The sequence below is a fragment of the Tetranychus urticae genome, chromosome 3 (genome assembly GCF_039701765.1).
Source record: "Tetranychus urticae isolate SD_2017Ah chromosome 3, NJAU_TeUrti_SD_1.0, whole genome shotgun sequence".
In the NCBI taxonomy this organism is placed as follows: Eukaryota; Metazoa; Arthropoda; class Arachnida; order Trombidiformes; family Tetranychidae; genus Tetranychus; species Tetranychus urticae.
The window spans coordinates 17,876,847-17,901,397 of NC_142960.1; the positions used below are offsets into that span (position 1 = coordinate 17,876,847).

General features: G+C 32.3%; 2 protein-coding genes and 1 long non-coding RNA gene across 3 annotated transcripts; all 3 read right to left on the reverse strand.

Annotated features, from left to right (window-relative positions):
* Positions 1 to 4,915: 4,915 nt before the first annotated feature.
* On the reverse strand, positions 4,916 to 5,656 carry LOC107361408 (baculoviral IAP repeat-containing protein 7-B-like). The gene has a single exon (XM_089269361.1). The coding sequence runs from the start codon at positions 5,654 to 5,656 to the stop codon at positions 4,916 to 4,918; it is 741 nt and encodes a 246-aa protein (XP_089125487.1).
* Positions 5,657 to 8,550: 2,894 nt separating this feature from the next.
* LOC149093520 (uncharacterized) lies at positions 8,551 to 10,196 on the reverse strand. Its single transcript, XR_016199719.1, has 2 exons — positions 9,693 to 10,196; positions 8,551 to 9,640 (listed from the first exon to the last, which is right to left on the reverse strand). It is a non-coding gene; the product is annotated as an uncharacterized LOC149093520 (long non-coding RNA).
* Positions 10,197 to 15,519: 5,323 nt separating this feature from the next.
* On the reverse strand, positions 15,520 to 23,378 carry LOC107363113 (uncharacterized). Its single transcript, XM_089269576.1, has 3 exons — positions 23,233 to 23,378; positions 18,364 to 23,144; positions 15,520 to 18,224 (listed from the first exon to the last, which is right to left on the reverse strand). The coding sequence occupies exon 2, from the start codon at positions 23,061 to 23,063 to the stop codon at positions 19,113 to 19,115; it is 3,951 nt and encodes a 1,316-aa protein (XP_089125702.1). The 5' UTR covers positions 23,064 to 23,144; positions 23,233 to 23,378; the 3' UTR covers positions 15,520 to 18,224; positions 18,364 to 19,112.
* Positions 23,379 to 24,551: the final 1,173 nt, after the last annotated feature.

Consider the following 24,551-nt stretch of genomic DNA (forward strand, 5'->3'; position numbering starts at 1 on the left):
TATGTAAAAATATCTTTAGGTATCCTTGTTGATTTTTTCTTTTTTGTAGCTTTTTTGTTGCTCACTCTTTTAAGAGTGCGCTTCTTCACTTTACGCAAAGGTTGTTTCGATGGTTTCTTTGGCTTTCTTTTATATAATCTTTTACGACCCCTTCCTTTCTGGATAGCAACTTTCTCTTTAATTTTAGATAAACCTTTATTGGCTAAATCCTTGACCCCATCCGTGAAAGCTTGTTGAATTTGTGGGTCTTGAACTACACGCTTACCTATGCTGACTCCTTTATTTAATGCTTCTTTTCCTAAATACTTTACTAATGGCATAGCAAATCTTGCAATGAATCCACCAAACCCATAACCTCTTTGGAATCTAGGACCTCTCACAATGTTGATGTCACCCAATCCCGAACCGATTTGATGAGTAAAATAGCTGTTGAAATCACTGTGTTTAGGGCAATAAGTTTTTCTTTCAATCATTTTATTGAATACATCATTAATTACATTGTTTTCTTTATATTAATTCTTTTTACGAAAATCCAAGCTTACAAAAACTCTTCCAATGTTGGCAAATTTAATCTGCTCTCCAGTATCATCTAAACAAATAATTGCAATATTTTCAATATGATTTTTCCTTACTGGATAATATATTCGATGTTCAAATGTGCAATAACCGATTCCTTGATAAATACCAGTCGTCAGCGGTACTGCTCTCAACACAGGCGCTTTAGTTCCTCCAACCGTATGATCCCTTATGATATCAGTATATACGTACATCAGATTGACATTATTTTTATGATAAAGAGGTGTTGTTACTACAACTTCCTGTTTGTATGAATCAATAGCATTAATCAAAGCATCACCTGATGGGGAGAAACCTAAATATTCCAATAATTTTCCGTCTGAAAATTGTGGAACAACTACAATAGATGAAATTGCTTTGTATTTATCAGTTTGCTCTCCATTTGTAGAATAGTCAGTCCTTATTTCATCAATAAGTCTGTTTTTGTAATAATAAATCCAATTCTTGTCTGTACGCATAAATTGCGATTCAGTTGACAGAGTGCCTATCTCTTCTAAATCAATACCATAATCGTTTTTGTATTTTGATTTAATCAGATCAACAGGACCATCTACAGATAGACCAATCTTTGCATATTTATCTACTGTTGTAGTAAGAAGGCCAGCATAGAAGACTGTTTTTCCATTTTCACAAACAAATTTAGGATAGCGATCAAAATTCCATGAAGGTCTGATTTTGGTCAAATTTTTCATCATTGCAGTGTTGAGTTTATCTATTATCAAATCTAAAGAGTCATCTGGAGAAACATCAACAGATGAAGCATAATCATCACCAATATATGCAAATTTTAGCCACTTTTTGTCAGGAGCGTGTATCTTTCTCAGGTCTATATTTGGATATATGACAAAGTCTGTCATCACAAGGTTGAGTTCAACTTTCATTTGCTCTGGTAAATCAATAGCAAATTTGACGGGAAAATAAATTTCAGTTAGTGCAACTTCCCAATCACCATCAAGTTCCAATGCAGGATCAATTTGATTTTGAAATTTAGATAATGTATTGTCTGGAAAGATGTCTGTAGAACCATTTGATGCTAGATCAATCGTAAAGTTAATTGTCGTCATTTGCGAGAGTGATATCGGATATCCAACTATTGAATTTTCTTGGCCAGCCTTCCCACTTGACTAAGTACTTATATTGTCTTTGTGATCTGTCATAAACTCTTTTGACTATTTTTTCAATTTTAAACTTTTTTGTTTGATCATACTTGACTTTTTGCAGTTCTTCTGGGTAGAAAATTGATGATATATCTTGACCTTTTAAATCTTGTAGCTTGTATATGAATTTCTGCGGTGTTTCTTTAACACTTGAAACTTTGAAAACTTCGTCAGTCCACTTTTGCACAGCATCTTTTTCGAAGTTACCAGAATTTAACGGGATTTTTACAAGATCATTACCACGAAAGATTTGCTTTCTATCTTCATTTGTTTTGATTCCTCTCTGTATAGTCTGCAAAACAGAATCTTGATTGTCCTGTGTTACAGAGTTTGGAGCTCTTTTAATAGTTCTGTGATAAGAATTGTTGTAGTTTTCAACAATTTCTTGCAAATTGTCAATGTAGCGTTGTGTATGTTTCCAATAGATAAATCTGTAGATGCGTGAACGCAATGTTCTTATCAGACGTTCAGCTAATGCACATTTAATCGTAGCATCTGTTGTGGTAAAGAAATGTATACCGTTTGATGAACAAAAATTTCTAAATCTGACATTTGCAAATTCTCTTCCTTGATCAGTTTGCAACTTTTCTGGTTTTCTCCCTGAGGCTAAAATTTCAGAAAATGCATTGATTATCGTAGATGCTGATTTATCTTTACAAGGCTGAACCCAAGCAAATCTACTCAAAATATCGATGACTACTAATAAATGAACAAAACCATCATTCTGTTTAGACCAATATGTCATATCCATTAAATCAGCTTGCCATTGTTCATCAATCCTGTCTACTAATACAGGTAGTCTGTCAAACTTTTTTCTCCTTAAACGGAAATTCGTATAAGTGTCTTGATTCAATAGCCATTGTTTAACGAAATTGTAATCAATTGATGGATCTTGTTCCTTCGCTGCGGCGAAAAGTCTTTTAGCACCACCAAAACTACCTGGACTACTTAAGTTGAAGTACAGGTTTTTCAAAAGTTCTTCACGTTGGTCCACTTGAGCTTCTGACATTTTTTTCTAGGTTGGTCACCACTTTTAGGTCTTACAGGTCTTTTAGGTCTTTTAGATAACTTTGCTTCATATTTTTGCACTGCTTCCTTAAAAGATGTTTTGATTTCATTCAAATCTACTTCATTGAATTTATTCTCAACTTGAGAATTTGTCTCTGTTTCTGCAGTAGTTTGCTCAACCAGAGGTTTCACGTTGTCACTTTTTTCATCATGATTTTTGAGAAGAATGTACTCCTTTTCTGGAATAACAACCATTTTATTGATGACATTCATGATATCAATTTATCAGCCAATTTTCCACCTAGATATGATAAAGCTGGCCAAAGTAACGCAGGTAAAAATGCACCACCACTTTGTATTATTATTTCTTTTCTTTTTCTCAATGGAATACTTTTTCTAGAAAGTTTTCTTAGTTCGATTTTATAGCGATTAAGTTTCTTTCTTTGCACGTCAGGAAGTAATATATTCCCGTTTAAAGTGTTTTTGCTGATTTCAGATATTGCGTAGAAAATACAAGATTTTGCTTCTGTTAAAATTTTTTCTCTTTGCTTTTTTGATTTAGCTTGTGCAAGCTTTTTTAATGTCGGAAGACACTTTACAACACCTTCAATCGACATTTAGTAGGTAACATGAAATTGCTTATCTTTATATAGCTTAAAGTAGATATGTATACATTGGTTTATCTCTTTCATTGAAAATATTGGTCAATAACCTTGTTTTCTCTTGTGTGTCTGGTTTAAGATCAATGAACAAGTATGAGTATGGCTCTTGAGTCGCATCTTCATAAACAGCTGCAAATTTTTTAATTTTTGTTGGAAACATTTGACGACCGATATTTGTTACAATAGATTTATCACGAGGATTTTTAAAGCATACAACATATTGACTGTTGAGGCTGATGTTTCGAGTCTCTTTACCTTTCATGAAGAAATTTTGAGTGATTAAAATTACAGAAATATTTCTATGATGTGATCCTTTAGTAAATAAATCACTAACAAATGATTGATTCGCAGCTTCAGACATTAAATCATCTATCACTAACCATTCAGGATCAACTCCGCCTAAACCTTTGATTACCTCTTCTTGTAATCCTTCAATGAATTTAACACCCGGCATTGAATTGAACATTTTTTGATATTCTCCATAAAGATATGTTACAGATTTAGGTGGGGGATCACATATCTGTGAAGCTTTGTTGATCATGTCCCGAATGAAATGAGTTTTTCCGGAACCAGTTGGTCCTGCTATAAGCATAGTAAAAGGATGTTTTAAATGAACAGAAATAGACATTTTGTTATTTGCAAAAAAATTACATTTTATTGTTTTATATAATAATTATTAGGTATTTTGGGGTGAAATAGATGAGGCATAAGAGCCTTGATGAATAAGCGCGTCAGACTTGTTTGATCGGACGTTTGGAGTTGGAAGTATGAAACCAAGTGATGACCCAAGTAAGGCTGTCCATAGAGGCAGGTTTCCAGTCTTCAGAATTATATTCACAATAGATGTGATCAGCAATGCTATCAATACAGCTAGTTGAACAACAAAGAGGACTTTTCTGTACCATAAGTTGTGTTGGACTGCTTGAGGAGATTCCATTTTCAATTGCGTTGCTTACTTTAGTTTTAGACGGTTCTTTATATAGATTTTAGTCTTATATTGTAGTCGAATTCATCGCAATAATGCCAAATTGATGACAGCTCTTTCAAACCAGTTATTATTACTTTTCCTGACTTAAAAATGATGAAAACAACTTTTGATTCATCAAGTTTAAGATGTATTCCTGGAAAAAGCTCTGGTTCATAAGACGATCCTGGGTGACGTAAGAGCGCTTCATAGTCAAAATCACCAATAATTTTTGCACAAACAGTTATGTTCACTATTTTAAATGTTGAATAAGATATGTTGGAAGGATATTTAGAACAAAATCGATCAACCAGTAACATTGATGTTACTATATTTTGAACACCCGTTACATTGATTTTTCCTGAATCAAAAATCAGCAAACAACCTTCACAATATTTCAATATTCCGCCTGAAAATGATTTTGGATACTTTATAAATTTAAAATTTTCTTTTATTAGATTACGATCAAGTTTAGAGTTTAAAGTATATGATGTTACAATGTTTGCAATAGAAACGTTCTCTTGTAGGTACTTCATAGTAAATGACTCTTAATTAATAAGTTTCAGTCTTATTACTCCTGTTATTTTCTCACGACAGATTGGGCAACTAGTGATACCTGGTGCACAATCAACGCAAGTCACGGCGTGATCACACGGGAAGAAGCAAACGCCAATTTCTTTTTCCAAACAGATTTTACATTTATATCGATCATTGTCTGGCTCGATGATTGGTGAAGATTGAACTTGCAAAAGTTGATCTCCTGTACATGCATCGATGAAACCAAATCCTTTTCTGATGTAAAGGAATGTACACCAGGGAGCGAATTTTGCGTGTGATACCCAAGCATCCTCTCCAGGCAACCAATTACCAACATGTACTCCGCAATGAAAACAAACAGCAATGTCAGCTTTCCCGCTGTATACGAAACCGGCTTCAGCTAGGTTGTTCACAGAAATGTTTTCACTGTTCCAGTTTGAAAACGTATCGATTCTGCTTTGTAAGGTTATGTATTCAGGATACTCTGCATCAACAATTTGGTTGAAACCACAAAAGGGCGATTTACCATCGCAAAGATATATCGAATTGGTGTTTTCCGTATTTGGGACTGCTACAGGAGGGCTCCGTCCAGTCGATTCATCACTGTTTTGAACTGCAACAGGCGGAATATCACTGTTTTGAACCAACACAGAAGGAATATCATCTAATTCACTTCTAATGTCACTCTGGGAAATACCGAGAGGAAGATGTGGGAAAAAACCATCAAGGATAACTTCATTACAATCAACCATCATGAATGAATGAGTGAATACGAATAAATTTTGTTTGGTTTTTGCCTCACTTTTATACCAAAGGAAAGAGCTTTTAGGTCATAGAGAACAACACAGTTTTTTATTGTTTATTGTATTCAATGAAACAATACACAATGAGTAATAAAACTTGAAGAAAACAATTGATAGTTAAATCAAGACACAATTGAATATCTCATAATTATTTCAATTATTGAAGTATTAATAGTACAGGATATCCTTTCATTGTTTGTGATTGATTTGCCCTAGATAAAGACAATACAATAACAACATTAAGCAAGTTTAATGTCTAGTTCACTCGTAGGGTTGTACAATATGCGTATTAATAAAATGAGAATGATAATTATTACCATTGTAAACCTAATGACACAAATTTGCTCAAATTTAATCATTTTAAAAGTAGACCAAGAAAGTTTCATCAGTTTATATACATTGTAACTTGACTATATTAATTTTGTTGTCATAATTGTCAATAATCAATATTCAAAATGTGACAATTTAGATAAAATGAGTTATCTTGTGCATTGAGTTATCTTGTGCATTTCTACTACTACTATTTAGACACATATTACTTACAGATATATAATAATTAAAGACTCATCTTAATGATTATGTGCATGTAAATAATAAGCTTAAAATGAAATTTTCTGATTCAGCATTCATTTGGATAAACAATTGAAATTTTTCAAGATGTTATCAACAACAATTAGGTTTTTAAGAAATGAAATTAAGCAATATCAGAAAATTTCAATTAATCAACTCAAGTCTTTGTACTGTAAACATAAGTAGTTTGCAATTAATTTCCAGTTTATTGTCTAACGCCATGAACATGTGTCATTCATGTGTCAACATGAACATTCAATGGACTTCATAACCTTTATAATCAATACATGAAAGAATGAATGGCAGTTATCGTAAAATCAATTAGTGAACTATGCCCTTTACTTCAAGTCCTTTAAATCTAGATTGGTACAAAGTGACTGAAGTCAGTTAGTTCTGACTTAAATAATTTGATAGTTGATTTAAGACTAAGTTTTTGTCGAATTGAAATTATTTACATGCTAGTTCAAACTGAAATTTTTAAAGATTATCATGAATCGGCCGTGATTTGTTCAAAATTGCACAATTTCATATGTATACTGTGTTTGTCATTATGTACAGTAAAATGAAAAAAAGAAAGAAAGGGATCGAAGAATTTTTATGCAAAATTGTGATGCGAAAACTTGAATTGTACTAGAGCGACCCATTATTATACATGTGTACTCTCAAAGTATTTTATCAGAAAAATAATTATATTGTCATAAATGATCTTCCCTTTTGCATTCTCACAAGCATTTCGAGTCACAGTTCTTACTAACGATTAAAAGAATTTCATAGTTCTAGTGCAATAAACTCGGAAGAGTTAAAACCAAAGTCAATGAAATGGTGGCCAAAGAAGAGACAAAAGCTGGTGTCATAACGAACAGATTGGCAAATCTGAATCCAACATCATTTCGACCAACTCGAAGCAGAAACAGATTGATCTGTGAATAAAATGATAAAAAATGAATAATTATTAACATTGAATTCAGGGTGAAAATTGACTCAAAGCGTAAGTTTGATCAACTATAAGAAAACTATTTACCTCATCATTATATTCAACTGTTCTTGACCTGTTCAAAGTCAGAGAATAAACCTTTTCAAATATTTTATCAGAAAGCTTATTAATGTTTACAAGGTAATGTGTCATCGAGCCAATATAAATGGTTTCACCGAACAGTCTGAAGATGACAGTTAAGACATCTATGAATGTGCCATCAGACATTGAAAATTGTCCAATAATGGCAAAACAATAGCCAACAAAAAATATGTAGAATCCAGTAATCAAAAAAGAGAGTAAATTATCAGCGCAACTAATGAGCTTGATGGATTCAGAATAAGTGTTACGAGCTAATATAATCTGTTCAATATCATTTGAATCCAGTTGATTGAGTTTATTGTTGTCGAGATGATAATCAATAAGCACAAACGCTGAATGCATGTAAATACAAGTTTCAAGAATGAAATACATGAAGAGTGACCATCCAAATGCAATCGATATCAACACTAAAACCTGACTCCCAATCCGTATAACTTGAAAGTACAGCGAAAAGTTATTTCGAGTTAATAAGTCTACAAGTTGAATGAGCTGGATAAAATTCAATGCTGTCTCGTAAATGAACGCCAGCAATATAATTCTGTAGCTAAATTTTCTCTTCGTAGTTATGTACGCATTAATAACGTTTTCATTGCGTTTGACAATGTTTTTCCAAATGTTTAGGAATTCGATGTAATGAGTGGAATTGAATATCAATGCAATCAAAGAGCAAGGAAAAACAAATGAATAAATGAGCAACCAGATAGCATAATATTTGCTAATATTGTTGCTCGAAGCATTGCTTATGCCATCTTCGCTCGTCAAATCATAATAAACAGTGAAAGATCTCAGCACAAAGCCGAGTGAGACTGCTAAATGAACAATACGCGCTGATTTACTTTTTCGCAAAATGGATTGAGACAAAATACTCGACGGTTGAATTGGCTTTTTAATATTGACTATATTTTGCACTGAAAAAGAAAGCATTATTGCAACATTGGCAAACTTTAGTGTTGAAATTGAAATTTACCTGTCCCGAGTTTAAGCTGAGAAATTCTTTGAAATGCTGAAAAGGTTGCAATCAAAAAGTGAAGGATAGATGGAAATCAGTGGCAAGCAAAATGGCAATATTTCACTTACATCTTTTCCAATCAATAAATATTAAATCACTAGCAATAATGATAGAATCTCTGATCTACATCTATAGACATTTTATCCTATTTTAGCTCTCCCTTCAACAGAAAATATCTCATTATTATAGTAATTAAATTAAAGGTGAAAATTTAATCAACTTGTTATCGATCGTGATATTGATTGGTATACAATAAAAGTATTAATAGCAAAAAATATTTTTTGTTAATGTTCCCTTTTCTTGGTCGAGATTTCTATGAGGAGGATATAAAATTAAATGTGGAATTCCTTATGCTCAAATCACGTTCCTATTTTCCTTTTCTTAAGAAAAGGAGGAAGGCCAAAACTGCCTAGAAAGGTATTTTCTTGAAATAAAAATATATGATGTAAACTTTTATGCTGAATTCATTGCTTCAGACCGTTTTTAAAATCTTTTTTCGTTTTCGATATATCATGCAATAACCTTAGAGATGCATGGGAACGAATTGCAAAATACGAATGAATAACCAAAGGTGAAAACTCTTTCTGAATAGATTTTTTAGATGTAAAATTCAATTTTGATTTTAATGAGGTGATTCATTTTGATCTGTAACCCCGCAAAACTGGCCATTTTTTCTATAGTTTGATTACTACTATTGTTTGATTTTCGTGAAAATGGACCGTTTTGCGGGGTTACAATTTTGAACTGCAATGCCTACCGGGAACAGGCCAATTTAACTGTAATCCTTGTGCTTCTTCGGATGCTTTCCAATGCCCCGCACACCTAACAGCAACTGAAGCACAATCCTTTCTTATCTCTTCCTGGTCAATCTCGTGGAACTCTTCGTAGATGAAATCTTTGAGGTCATCTACGGCTCGAGGATTTCGAACGAAAACTTTGTCTTTCAGTCGCCCCCAGAGGTAAAAGTCACCGACAGTCAGTTCAGGAGATCTTGGAGGCCAATACCAAGGTCCTCTCATTCCGATCCACTGTTTGTATTTTCTGGCTCATATGTTTTCTTGTTAACATTCATATCATCATTCAGTAAGGTAAGTGTATGAATTCCTGAAAATGAAACTGCTGATGGAATCAGCCTCAGCATGAGCTAAGCAGTTGATTACGCTACCAAAGAATAAGAGCTCTATCTTTTCCTTTTTTGCCAAAATTCAACCTCGATTACTGAAGAGTTTACGCTTAAATCAGTAGGGAGAATTTTGGAGCTTACCAACAAAGAAGACCTCTGAAGGATAAAGCATGTTAATATCAAGCTTTCACAGTCAATATAAACTTACCTTTGTCATGGCAAAGATTCGGTCTAATTATCCTGGCAGATTCATCAAAATACAAATTTTTTCTCTTTAAAACTATTTTACGAATTATCTTCCATTTTTGTCAAAAAACGCCGAAAAATAACACCAAACAAATCAAACTAAATTGGGCAAGATATTGTTAGGAGAGTAGAATTTTTATTTAACAAAAAGCTACAGTAAGTTACCAGTAATTGTCAGTAACTTGAAATAGCTTATTTACACAGCAAGTGCTATTTATTGAGCAAGTAACATTAAATTTAATCAAAATAATTTGTGTTACTGAAAGTAATTTGGTCTAACAAAACGTCTGGTTCGACAAATTTAGTTGAATTTTTAAGGGAAAGTTCTTTGAGATTCTCAATGAGATCGGAATAATAAGGCACTTCGTTATTTAAGTATCCAAAATGGGTCCAACAATTGACTATTGTCTCTTTTGTGACTGAATTCCAGGCACTATCGATCCAATTCAAGGCTTTTAAAATCTTAATTTTTTTAACAGATTGACTAACATGATCATCATCATTTTTTTAACAATTCATTCACAAAAAGACACATATATTTAGCCTTGAATGACCTGATTATACCAGCATCAAGAGGTTGAGTAAGAAAAGTTGTTGATGGTGGTAAAAATTCAAAGGTTATATTTGGATAACATTTACGATCGACTAAATGACCTCTAAAGTTATCTAATAACAAAAAAATTTTTTTGTTTTCTCTGACTAGAGATTATAGCCATTTATCTAACCATTTTTCAAAAATTTCTTTGGCATCCAAGCGTTAGTCTGAGCTATGTAATCAAGAAACAAATTATTCAAACAACCAGCAAAGAAATCGCGAGGTTTAGCTGATTTGTGTTATTTTTCATCAAATTTAGTAATTTTAACTGAGTTACGCAAGTTATTGAAATGGGTAAAGGAAAAGAGGTAAATGATATTGAAATTGGGCAAATTATTGTATATAACGCTGAAGGAAGATCAAGTCGTTATATTGCTGCAAAATTAAATCGATCGAAAACAGCTATCAACAACTACTTTGCAAATCCGGACCGTTATAAGCAACAAAATCGAGTTGGACCTGCTTTCATGTTTGATGATCGTGATGTTTGGCATGTTTTACGTGAGATTACAAATGAAAAGAAATCTTGTGAACAGGTAAGACGTGATCTTGGATATCAGTGTACACGTCAAACGTACAATGCCGCTAGAAGAGCTGAAAATATCGAGTTTAGTAAACCTAACTGTAAATTCCCACTGACTGCTGAACATAAAGGTGCTCGAATTACTTTTGCTGGAAAATACATTGACTTTGGTGATAAATGGTTGACAGTAATGTTCTCTGATGAAAAAAGGTTTAATTTGGATGGACCTGATGGTTTCGAGCAATATTTTGAAATAAAAATGCCATAAGGTCAACTTACTGTTGTCTATGAGATGCTGTTGTTTTTATTTCAAAATATTGCTCGAAATATTCGAAATCGAAATCATTTTTCTAAAAAGTCTTTTTAAAAAAGCTTGACAACCCGTTTTTTTATCGAATGTCCATGAAATTTAGTTTTGGCGATGGCCTGGACCTTTCAATTGATCTATGCTGGGTCATATTAATAGAATTACATCTTTTTCAATAACTTTGAGGCCAAATTGCACCATTTTTCGATTCTTCGAAGCCCTAGTATGAAGTTGAAAAATTTATGGTTTTTGGGTAAAGTTAAAATCAGATTTTGACACCTTTGTCCATTTAAGGTCATAACTTGGCAATTTATGGTCAAAATTAATTTATTTTTGCACAAAATGTGCTCAAGAAGTGTAACTTTATTTCAACGGTTAAATGGTGCCTGTAAGTCTAGTCAAACTGACGCAATTCAATTCAATTCTAAAAAATTAGTGACAAACTTTATCGGTCATACCTTATAATATATATTATAATAATTTCAAATCAAGAACACATGTTTTACTAACGAATGAAAAAGATTCATAGTTATGGCGTAATAAGTACAAGTGTATGTTGATCAGAAAAATCGTCATAAATGCTTTTCATTTTTACATTCTCACAAGCATTTCGAGTCACAGTTCTTACTAACGAATAAAAGAATTTCTTAGTTCTAGTGCAATAAACTCGGAAGAGTTAAAACCAAAGTCAATGAAATAGTGGCCAAAGAAGAGACGAAAGCAGGTGTCATAACGAACAGATTGGCAAATCTGAATCCAACATCATTTCGACCAACTCGAAGCAGAAACAGATTGATCTGTGAATAAAATGATAAAAAATGAATAATTATTAACATTGAATTCAGGGGAAAAATTGACTCAAAGCGTAAGTTTGATCAACTATAAGAAAACTATTTACCTCATCATTATATTCAACTGTTCTTGGCCTGTTCAAAGTCAGAGAATAAACCTTTTCAAATATTCTATCAGAAAGCTTATTAATGTTTACAAGGTAATGTGTCATCGAGCCAATATAAATGGTTTCACCAAACAGTCTGAAGATGACAGTTAAGACATCTATGAATGTGCCATCAGACATTGAAAATTGTCCAATAATACCAAAACAATAGCCTACAAAAAATATGTAGAATCCAGTTATGAGAAAAGATAGCATCTTCTCAGCACAGTCAATGAGCTTGATGGATTCAGAATAAGTGCTACGAGCTAATATAATCTGTTCAATATTATTAGAATCCAGTTGATTGAGTTTATTGTTGTCGAGATGATAATCAATAAGCACAAACGCTGAATGCATGTAAATACAAGTTTCAAGGACGAAATGCATGAAGAGTGGCCATTCAAATACTAACGACATCATCACTATAACTTGAATACCGATTCGTATAACTTGGACGTATATCGAAATGTTGTTTTGAGTTAACATGTTAACGACTTGAATGAGTCGGAAAACATTGATTGCTGTCTCGTAAATGAACGACATCAATATAATTCTGTAAATATATTTCCTTTTCAAAGTTATATAATCATTAATAATGTTTTTTTCGCGATTAACAATGTAGTTCCAAATGCTTAGGAATTCAATGTAATGAGTGAAATTGAATATTAATGCGATCAAAGAGCAAGGAAAAATAAATGCATAAAGAAATCTCCAGATAATATAATATTTGCCAATATTGTTACTCCAAGCTTCTTCAATGCCATCTTCAACAAGCCAATCATAATAAATAGCGAAACCTATCAGCATAGAGCCAAGCGGCACTGCCAAATGAACAATACGTGCTGATGTACTTTTCCGCAAAATGGAAAGAGACAAAATACTCGAAGGTTGAATTGGCTTTTCAATATTAAATATATTTTGCACTGAGTAAGAGAGCATTATTCCAACATTGGCACACTTACAGTTTTGAAATTGAAATTAAATATCTGTCTTGAGTTTAAGCTGAGAAATCCTCTGAAATGATAAAATGGTTGCAATCAAGACAGAAATCAATTTCAAGCAAAAACTTTAATATTTTCCTTTCATTTTTTTATAGGTAAAACATATTTTAATCATTTTGTCATCGATCGCGATATTGATTAAAATAAAAACAGTAAAAATATTTATTAGGTCATTCAATAAGTAATCCAATAAAGTATGAAGGAATTGTACCAACTTGATATGTTGATATTTTGATCAACAGAATTCTTCAATTAGGATGCAAAATTGAATAGTGCTCAAATCACATTTACCCTTTTACCCTCAGTGACCCTTTTCTTATGTGAAACTGCATGCTGATTTCAAAGACACGGAGCATTTTTGATAAAATTACGATTCATGAGATATTCTCGAATCAATCGTTATTAACGTAGTATAATGTAGTACATTTCAGTTTAAGGCTTTTAGAAATAGAATGAAAATGTTTTGATTCCTGAATCTTGATTATTTGAATTTTAATTAGTGTACTTGTTTCGATATATACAATTGTTGAGAAACAGAAGGCATTGTAGTCCAAGATTTAACCATTTTAGTCGATGGTTCATTTGTAAAGGTCGAATCGGTTAACGACTTCATTGTTGAGGATAATATTTGTGATTTAACTTGCGTTAAAGTTTTGTTAGCACCGAAAAATTCCGTTGCCTTTTTTAATCTAAAAAATTTTCTAAACCTTTCAATGAGTTCTTCGTTACATCTCAGATAAGCCATTACTAAAAATGAACATAGAAGGATATATGAAAGTATTAAAAATATTATCACGATCAATGGATATATATATTCACTCCCAGACGCAAATATGGTAACCTTGTCAGTAGACTTAGCACTAATCATAGCTACATCTACATAATTATCACTCATCAGGTTGACATGAACATTGAATTCACCCGAATCGGCTTGATTCATTGAGCATTTAATAATTGTTCCATTAATTTTAACGTTGGTGCAATGATTATGTGAGCCAGCTTCGATGACTAGATACTCTTGAGGTTTAGTGATATCTAGTGCTTCATCAAGTACAACTGTGAAATTGCTGGAAGATGAGGTAAAGTTTAAAGGTGAAATCTGGACGATCTTAAAGCAATGGTCGACAGTCAGGTGAATCTTATTTTTAGGTTGATCATCATAAGTACAAATTGAATTTGACCAAACACAGTTAAAATAAAGTCCATACATGATACAATAGATACAACTTGTCAATTGTTCACATTTGACAGCTTTATCAACGAAAATGATTTGGTTGGTCAGTTTAGTTACGAAAAACCCTCCTAATGGTCTTTGATTAACAAAATATTGCAGTTCAACTTGGTTTGTCGAATTGCAATAATGAAAACTTTCAGATGAGTAGCAAATGTGAGATGAACCTAACATTTTCATATTATCAATAGTGATGGACCACATTTGATAAAATGGATGTTGAAGTGAAACAAATTGATATTTATTACTCAATGGATGGTAGTTTTCCAAAAAATATATTGGTGAAACTATGACAGCTTCTTCGTTAGTTATATCAAATGAAGGGATGAAATTATCATTCGAAGAACAGAGTTTATGAGTAGATTTTTTGCACTCACTAGACTCAAACCTTAAATGGTTCTGTAACAAAGTGACAGTATTTGATTCATTTCCAGAGGCGCATATTTTTGCGCCTCTTTCAAACAGTTCCTCAAACTGAGGAATAGAATGTTCACTTTCATGATAATGTGTACTGTTGAACTGTCTGATAACGTTCAGGGTTAAATTCTGAGAACTGTTTGTGGTGTTCCGATAAGGATATAATTTGAAATTTGAATCAATTATTTCTATGAAAAAGTCTGGTAAAGTATAACGAATCTCAATTGCACTCGAAATAAGTTCCCTTCCTTTGTCAAGACACATACGTATTATTGATATCTCCTGAGTAACCTTTGCAGCCTTTTCGTTCCATATACTTCGCTTTATTAGAAGGTACAATTTATCGTTGAAATGAGTATAATCAGTCATTTTCCATTCCTTAATGAACTTCCAATCGTCATTTTTACGCCAAGGTAAGGATCGAATCACTGAAACTTTTTCTTTTTCATCATCGAAATGCAACAATTCAATATAATTCCATTTAGGAACTGGTCCTGTTAGATTAGGATTGAATATTGTTGGAACATGAAGAGCTTCATTATCACCAAAAGCTATTATTGAATCACTCAATCCATTGGAATGATTCATTCTTCTGATAGTCTTTTGATCAATCAAAATTAGAGGTTTGTTATTATGGACGAACATTAATCGATTCTTAACAACATTGACCACTTTCCAATTGAGGATGTCGTACACATTAACAATATCACTTGGAATATCAATTGTTATTGTTTGACCAGCCACATAAATACCATAAGATGTTGTGTGATTGAAAGGATTCGTCAAGAAAACATTGTTAATTGTCTTGTAATAGGAAAGTACATTGTGTTTTGGTAGCTTGAACGAATGTGAAAGTTTTACAAATAAAACAAGTTTCACGATCTCTATTAGATGTTGACTCAACATTAAATCTTTGAATAACCCTAGTTAACACAAAAAGGTAAAACGTTTGGTTCAAAGTATAATTTAAAATTTACTTCATTCTAAGGATTTCATAAGGAATAAGCTTAAAGAAAAGCAATGTTTTGTATTGGTTTTAAAATCTTATTTCAACTTAACTGTATTTAACCAAAAGCTCACGAATCCAAACAATTTAATCGACAAGATTACAAATGTGAAAATAAAGTATAATAAAGTACAGTAAAGAAAATAAAATAAACTTTTGGTGATATTCATGTTCGTTGAAATGTTTGGACAATCCTTGGATGTTTGTTGCCTATTTGTGATCAAGTTAATTTTTCTTGTCACACCTTTTCAAGCTATAAATGAACATAAATAGAGAGAGAGAGAGAGAGAGAGAGAGAGAGAGAGAGAGAGAGAGAGAGAGAGAGAGAGATAAATATGAAAACAATACAATGATTCAATGGTATAAAAATTATTGATGATGCATTATTGCGATCAAGATGCAAATGAATTGCTAAAATATGGGCGTCTATAATTAGGGTCAGCAGTGGACACTGTATATTTCCTTACAGGAGCAATGATTTGAACCATTTTAGTGGATACAGCACTAACCATTGTAGCATCTGTAATCTTGTCATTCATCAAGTTTATTTCAATATTGAAGTTACCCGATTTCAATGGATTCACCGAGCATTGAATCTACAGTTGTTTCATTGTGATGTTTGTACAGAAGTTATCTGGACCAACATGGATAAACAGAGATTCTTCTGAATTGTTTATCGTCATTGGTGTATTAAGTTGAATGGATAAAGTTTGTTGTAGAGATAAGTAGATCACGGAAGGTGAAAAGTGTATGATTTTAAAGCAATGATTAACAGTCGGTGCAGTCTTGTGTTTAGGTTGATCATCATGAATGCACTTGGGGTGAGTTGAGGATGCATCTGACCAAACACAATTGAAATAGAAACCGTACATGATACAATCGAGGCAATTGTTCAATTCCGCACAAATTAGATTGAAATTGAAGAATATAATTTCATGGCTCTTTTTAGTAATGAAAAAACCTCCAAATGGGCGTTGGTTAACGAAAACTTGTTGCTCAACATCATTATTCGAATCCTTCCATTTCTGTCCCATTGCTTCAATAGACTGGCAGATACGAATCAGGAAAGCAGGTACTAGACAATGAAGATTTAGATAAAGGGTTTTGGATGTGAAAAAAGAACCATCGTCCAAATGGATGTCCAAATGTTATTGATTGATGTTTAACAGCAAGGCTTTGATTTTCTTGTATTCTTTCGTAACTGACCCCATAATCTACCGATACTTGCGCTCTATCTGTTGCATCAAATACGATAAACAAGTCATATTTGTTATTTGGATCCATTGAAGTGCTATGCGGTTTCCTACCCTGGAAAAATCCGGGGTTATATTGATTAACAGGAAAGTGCATCCTACACAATTTAAAAATGACTTCAATTATCCGTCTATTCTGAAACTCTGGTCGAGCTAAATGAATGTTGATTGCACTCGAAATTAGTTCACCTCATTTGTCAAGACACAATCGTATTATTGATATCTCTCGAGCAAAAGATTGAGATTGTAAGACATTTTCATTTCAAATACTTCGCTCAATCAGAATGTACAATTTATCTTCGAAATGAATATAATCAGACATTTTCCATTCTTTAATGAACTTCCAATCATCATCTTTAAGCCAAGGCAATGTGTCAAAACTCGAACTGATTCATTTTTAACATTGAAATACAACAATACAATATAATTGCATTTATGAACTGGTTCTGTTAATTCTGGATTGAATATTGTTGGAACATGAAGAATTTCATTATCACCAAGAGATATAACTGAATCACTCAAGTCACCAAAATATTCCATTTTCTTGCTTCTCTTTTGATCAACCAGAATTTGAGGTTTATTTTTATGGACGAACATTAACCGATATTTATCAACATTGATCACTTTCCAATTGACGATGTCAGGCACATTACTTGGTATATCAATTAAAAGGTACAATTTATTGTCGAAATGAATATAATCCATCATTTTCCATTCCTCAATGAATTTCCAATTGTCATATTTGAGCCAAGATAAGAAGTCAATAACTCGAACTGATTCATTTTTAACATCGAAAAACAACAATTCAATAATTCCATTCATGCAGTGATGGAGTTAAAGAATCTTTGAATATTGTTGGAACATGAAGAGCTTCATCGCCACCAAAAGGTATTATTGAATCACTTAATTCACCAGAATAATTCATTTTCTTGATTCTTTTTTGATCAATCATGATTTGAGGTATGTTACATGTATGTATTATAGACGAACATTGATTGATCCTTGCAATGACCACTTTCCAATTGACGATGTCGTACACATTAGCCACATCATTCGGTATATCAACAGTTGTTGTGTGATTTTCAGGTTTAGTTAGGAAAACATTGATCACAGTCTTGCAGTATGGAATCAAATTTTATTTGGGTGCTTTGAATGGATGTGAAGTTTGGATCAGTAAAGCAAGTGACAGGATTGTTATAAGATGGTAAATTGACATGGCGCAAACTACAAGATAAGAGTGAGACAACAGAATGAAATATTATTAATAAATATTTACAAAGAAACGCAAAAATAAATTTAACTGTTAAGGACAACATAATTCAATGACTTATTGGACTCAGCAATTCGTAGTAAATTTCCTTACCTCTGTTTCTACAAAATCGAAATTCTTTGTTTTTCTATCCAGACAATGCCATGGATCATAACTAATAACAGGTTGCATTCTATATAAGTTGATGTAAACAGCTAAATTAATTGATTAATTTTCGTTTACGTCCGAATATTATCCATTTACAGTTGCTCATCAGGAAATATAAAAATTTACAGGTTTGGTGAGTGATTTGATCACATGCTAACAGACATACAGTATAATAATTAAAAACTCATCCTAATGGTAAAATGCATGTAAATATTATAATAAGCGTATAATAAAATTTTCAGATTTATCATTAATTTCGATAAACAATTTCAAGATTTTATCAAATAAATTCACGTTTCAAGAAATGAAATTTACTAATATCAGATAATTTCACTAAATTATTTGTCCATTACTAAATATGGTTGGCTGGTTAATGAACTTGTTTAACCAATTATCATTTTCTTGGACTTTTTCTTGTTGTGAATGGGTTTAATGAAGTTATCCTATCCGAAGATGGTCAATAGAAAAATTTTGTTATTCCAATGATGGAAAACATGTGAATAGCTTGCAAATGGGCATTCTTGTGTCTACGAGAAGATTGAGTTTGATCCAGATTTCATGAGATCGTGTACCTCCTTGTCAGAATAAGAATGGCAAATAGAGTGTGATTACATATAAAAATCTGAATTTAAAGACATCTAATGATTAACCCGGTAATCTCTTTGCTTCTTTCTTTATTACCGGAATCTTAGATATTAAATCAATGAATTGTCTACATTTTTTGGCCCAGGTTGAAGATACCTGTGATATTGTGGTTTTTTAGATCGACATAAACAGTAAACACAAACCAATAAGATGATTATGAGGATACCAATGACAATCTGAATGTATAATGGTTCACTTGAAGTTCCTCTCAGATTTGGGATGAAATCAACAGTAGTTAGATTCACAGAAACAGGTTTTAAATTGAAGTCACCAACTCCAGAGTCAAGCATGAGATTGATTTTAAGAGTTTCATATGTATTAACCGTCATACGAAATAATCTTGCGTCGTACGATCTTTTACCAATTTTAAAACTAACATCTCTTCCTAATCGAAAAGGATAGATAGGACATGCTTTTGTTATACCAAATACTGTTATATTTTCGTTGAAACAGTATATGTAAAGCTCTTCTTTAGAGATTTTGACTTGAATATCAATTTTCTTGAGGGTTTCTACACAATTTCCAGTTTTCCAATAATCTTTTAAATCATTGTTATTACTTTGAAAGCAATCATGATCATCCGGATTCAAAATTGTACTATCTGTGTTTTCAATATCATCTTGTTCAAAAGGACAGATCATTGAATCACGCCAAAACACATACTTAGGACCAACATAAGTTTTCGTACAATAGTGACTGCCGTTGTATTCATTTAGCCGAAAAGGGTCAGCTTTGTAGATGGTATTATTTTTATTAATGACAGCAGATTCAAATGTTAGTTTGAGTTTACGTGTTTCAGAACCAAAATTATCAAATTCACAATCAAAATTTCTAGCTAATTCGGATGGACAGGAATCTCCACATGGCAATGTAACATTAAACATCTTCAATAGATTTGAGTTTAACCTTTTCTTTTGAATATCTGGTTCTATCATGTCTAATTTTTGTTTGATTGCTGAGAGTTCCATCATTGTTTTTGAAGTAGTCAAAATACTAAGCGGAGAGTATTGGAAATATTTATTAAATCTTTGTTGCATGTTTTTCATCTCGTTTGCGATTTTTTGCTGATTTTCAGTTAAATTCTTTAGAGCTTCTACAATGAGTTTATCATTTTTAAATTGATTGTCTAATTCAACCCAAATCTTATCAATTTCATCATTTTTCTGTATGTTAAAGTAATGTTCGATAGCAGCTAAGGTTTGACTTATGACACCAATGATTGCAGAGACACCAATAATCAGTTCCTTTACCACTGTAAAACCTCTCTTTTTTCTTAGTTTTGGTGGACAGAGTTTTTTCAAAGTTTCATAAACCATGTCTTCAGTAGTCTGCGTACAGACTTGATTAGTAATTTTTTGAAAATTTTCAAAGTCTGCAAGCCAATTGTCATGCAGACCAGGCTCAGGAACGTGTGGTTGCTCCTGCTCAAAATCGATTCTATAAGTTTCATTTGGTAAAGGCAAATGACGCCGACTATTAGGTATGTCTCTTTTATCTAATCTTATTTTCGGACAGGGTGACTTCATTGCAATAAAAATATGATGATGAATTTCGCCAAGGATGGTTGGTTTTTCACTAGTTCTCCAAGTGATGAATGGTGCTTTTGTAAAGGCATTCAGCGTTGGTAAAATACCCAAAATTAACAAAGAACATAAAAGATTGATAACTTTAGCATGAGATGTCGAAAGCGCAATTCGTTGTTTATGGTCAACTAATGTTAATTCTGAATCGTTTTGACCGACTAGTTTCATGGAAATGTTACATGAAGTGTCATTTCTAGGTCCAGGATATCGAGAGAAAGGTTGACCTATTTTGTTGACTAAACTTCTAGTGAAACATAAACAGAAACAGAAAGATAATATAATAGTTATTGATGTTGTTGATGTAATAATTGTTGATGAACGATGATGTTCACTTTCTGGAAAAATAATATGCACCATTCCAGTAGATACAGAACTTATCATTTTAGCATCTGCAATCTTGTCATTCATCAAGCTTATTTCGCGATTGGATTTACCCGATTTCAATGCATTCAATGAGCATTGGATGTTATGATCGTTCATTGTGATGTTGTTACAATTATTATCTGGACCAGCATGGACAACCAGAGATTCTTTTGAATAGTCTATTTGTAGTGGTGTGCTAAATTGAATTGATAAAGTTTGTTGAACAGAAGAGTTGAATATTGAAGGGTAACAGGATGTGACTTTAAAGCAACTGTTGATAGTCAGTGCGGTCTTGTTAACAGGTCTATCATCATATATGCACTTATAGTGAAGCGGAATAGGAGAAGACCATACGCAATTAAAATACACACCAAACATGACACATTCAAAGCAATTGCGTATTGGTTTACAAAAGAAATTAAAATTGAAAAACCTGATTTCATGGCGCGCTTTAGTAATGAAAAAACCTCCAACTGGTCGCTGGTTAATGAAAAATTGAAGCTGAACATCATTATTCAAAGCCTTCCATTGCTGGTTCAATGCATCAATATGCTCAAAGTCATAATACCTATTTCCGCTTGAAGTCAATTTAGATTTAGATACAGAACTGTAAGAAAAACCTAAATCAAGTAGTTTAAAGGTGGCTTCAGTTATCTGACTATTCTGAAATTCTGGGTTAGAATGCTGAACTTCAACTGCACTTGAAATAAGTTCACTTCCTTGGTTGATACACAATTGAATTATTGATATCTCTTGAGTAACATTTGCGGCCTTTTCATTCCATATACTTCGTTTTATTAGAAGGGACAATTTAATGTCACAATGAATATAATCAGCCATCTTCCATTTCTTAATCAGCTTGCAATCCTCATCTTTAAGCCAAAATAAAAATCGAATCACTGAAACTTTTGCACTTTTAACATCAAAATACAACAATTCAAGATAATTCCATTGGTAAGATGGTTCAGTTAATTCTGGATTGAATATTGATGGAAAATGAGAAGCTTCATTATCACCAAAAGCTATTATTGAATCACTTAATTCACCAGAAAATTCCATATCTTCGATAGTCTTTTGATCGATCACAATTTGTGGTTTGTTATTATAGTCATTGAGTCCGTTCAACATCAAATGCTCTGTGATGTTTGTACAGTAATTATCTGAACCAGCTTGGATAGTCAGAGTTTTATCTGACTCCCTTACATATTGATCTGTATCAAGTTGAATGGACAAAGTTTGTTGTACAATTGAGTTGATTATTGTACTAGAGGAAAAGTGTCTGATTTTAAAGCAATGGTTGACAGTCAGTGCAGTTTTGTCTTTAGGTTGATCATCATAAAGGCATTTAGGGGGAATCGGAGTTTCCTGTGACCAAACACAATTAAATAAGAAACCATACATTACACAATCAAGGTAACTGGGCAATTCCGCACAAATTATCGATGTATCTTGAGTAACCTTTGCAGCCTTTTCGTTCCATATACTTCGAAGTATTAAAAGGAACAATTTATTGTCGAAGTGAATATAATTAGACATTTTCCATTCCTTAATGAGCTTCCAATCATCATCTTTAAGCCAAGGTAAGGAGTCAATAACTCGAACTGATTCATTTTCAGCATCGAAATACAACAATACAATATAATTGCATTTATGAACTGGTTCTGTTAATTCTGGATTGAATATTGTTGGAACATGAAGAATTGCATTATCACCAAGAGATATAACTGAATCACTCAAGTCACCAAAATATTCCATTTTCTTGATTCTCTTTTGATCAACCAGAATTTGAGGTTTATTTTTATGGACGAACATTAACCGATCTTCATCAACATTGACCACTTTCCATTTGACGATGTCGTACACATTAGCAACACTACTTGGTATATCAACAGTTGTTTCACCATAAGATGTTGTGTGATTTTCAGGATTAGTCAAGAAAACATTATTCACAGTTTTGTAGTATGAAATTATATTATGTTTCGTTGCACTGAATGGATGTGAAGTTCGGTTCAGCAGAGCAAGTGACAGGATTGTTATAAGATGGTAATAAGACATGGTACAAATAATAACAAGATGAAAGCGAGGGTCCAGAATGAAATAAAAAAAGCTTTATAAACTTTAGCACAACAATTTTAACTGTAAATTGAAACACAGAAATACAAAAGTTAGTTTATGTTTAAAGACAACATCATTCAATGGCAATTTGTTATAAAAAGTTCCTTACCTCTGTTTCTGCAAAATCAAAATTGTTTTTCTATCCAGACAATGCCAAGGATCATTACTAATATCAATAACAGGATGAATTCCATATTAAGTCAATGGAATTAGCTAAATTAATTTGTTAATTTTCTTACACATCCGACAATTATCCATTTACAGCTGCTCATCAGGAAATATAAAAATTTGCAGGTTTGGTGAGTGATTTGATCACATGCTTACAGATATACAGTATAATAATTAAAGACTCATCCTAATGATCAAATGCATGTAAATAATAAGCGCATAATAAAATTTTCTGATTCATCACTAATTTCGATAAACAATTGAAATCTTCCAAGATGTTATGAGCAGCATTTACCTTTCCAAGAAATGAAATTAACCAATATAAAATAAGTTCACTAAATTAACGAATGTGCTCCTTGTGCGAACTCCTTGTGCTGTAAGTTTAAGTGGGTTGCTGTATGGTTTGGGTATAATCTGAATCTGATCTCTATTTAGATCAACTACTTTCCAATTGACGATGTCGGACATATTAACATTACTTGTTGTTATAAAAATGTTATTGTTTGATCAGCAACATAAGTACCATAAAAGATGTGTTTATTGGGATTCGTCAAGAAGACATTCATTGTCCTGTAATAGGAAAGTTCATTGTGTTTCAGTAGCTTGAATGAGTGTGAATATTCAACCGATAAAACAAGTTTCACGATCTCTATTAAATACTGTTCAATATGCAATATTTGTTAAGAGTAAAGTAAGTCTGCACAAAAGTGAAAAAATACTTAATTTAAAGATTAACCAAAATTTTATTCCGGTTCATGAATTTCACAAGGAATAAACTTAAAAAAATATTTTGACGATTATTGTCAATCTTTAAACATAAAGACAGTAATATTACATGAATCCAATTATTATTATATTTTTGACAGTTTATCGTTTATTTATTAACTTGAAGCTCATGGCCAATCAAAGTTCATGATTAACCTTTAAAATAAATAGAAGTTAAGTAGATTATGAAATGAATTCCAGTGGTTCATTTGATTTGTACATTTGTATTTGAAAATGCTGCAAATGTTTTTTACTCCTTTTGATCCACAAAATTTTCTGATTCTAGTTAATTTTTCCTTATCACACCTTGCATCGTGAAATTTAAATCGTGGTCTTATACTTTTGTCACCTTGATTTTTCTTAATAATTTTCTAATTAAATCATATATTTTTTCAAATGCGGTCTCATTTGATTCACTTTCTTACGCTCTGCTCAAAACTTATAAAATCGAAAAAGCGAAAGATTTAGACCTAAAAATTAAGTGGTCTTATATTA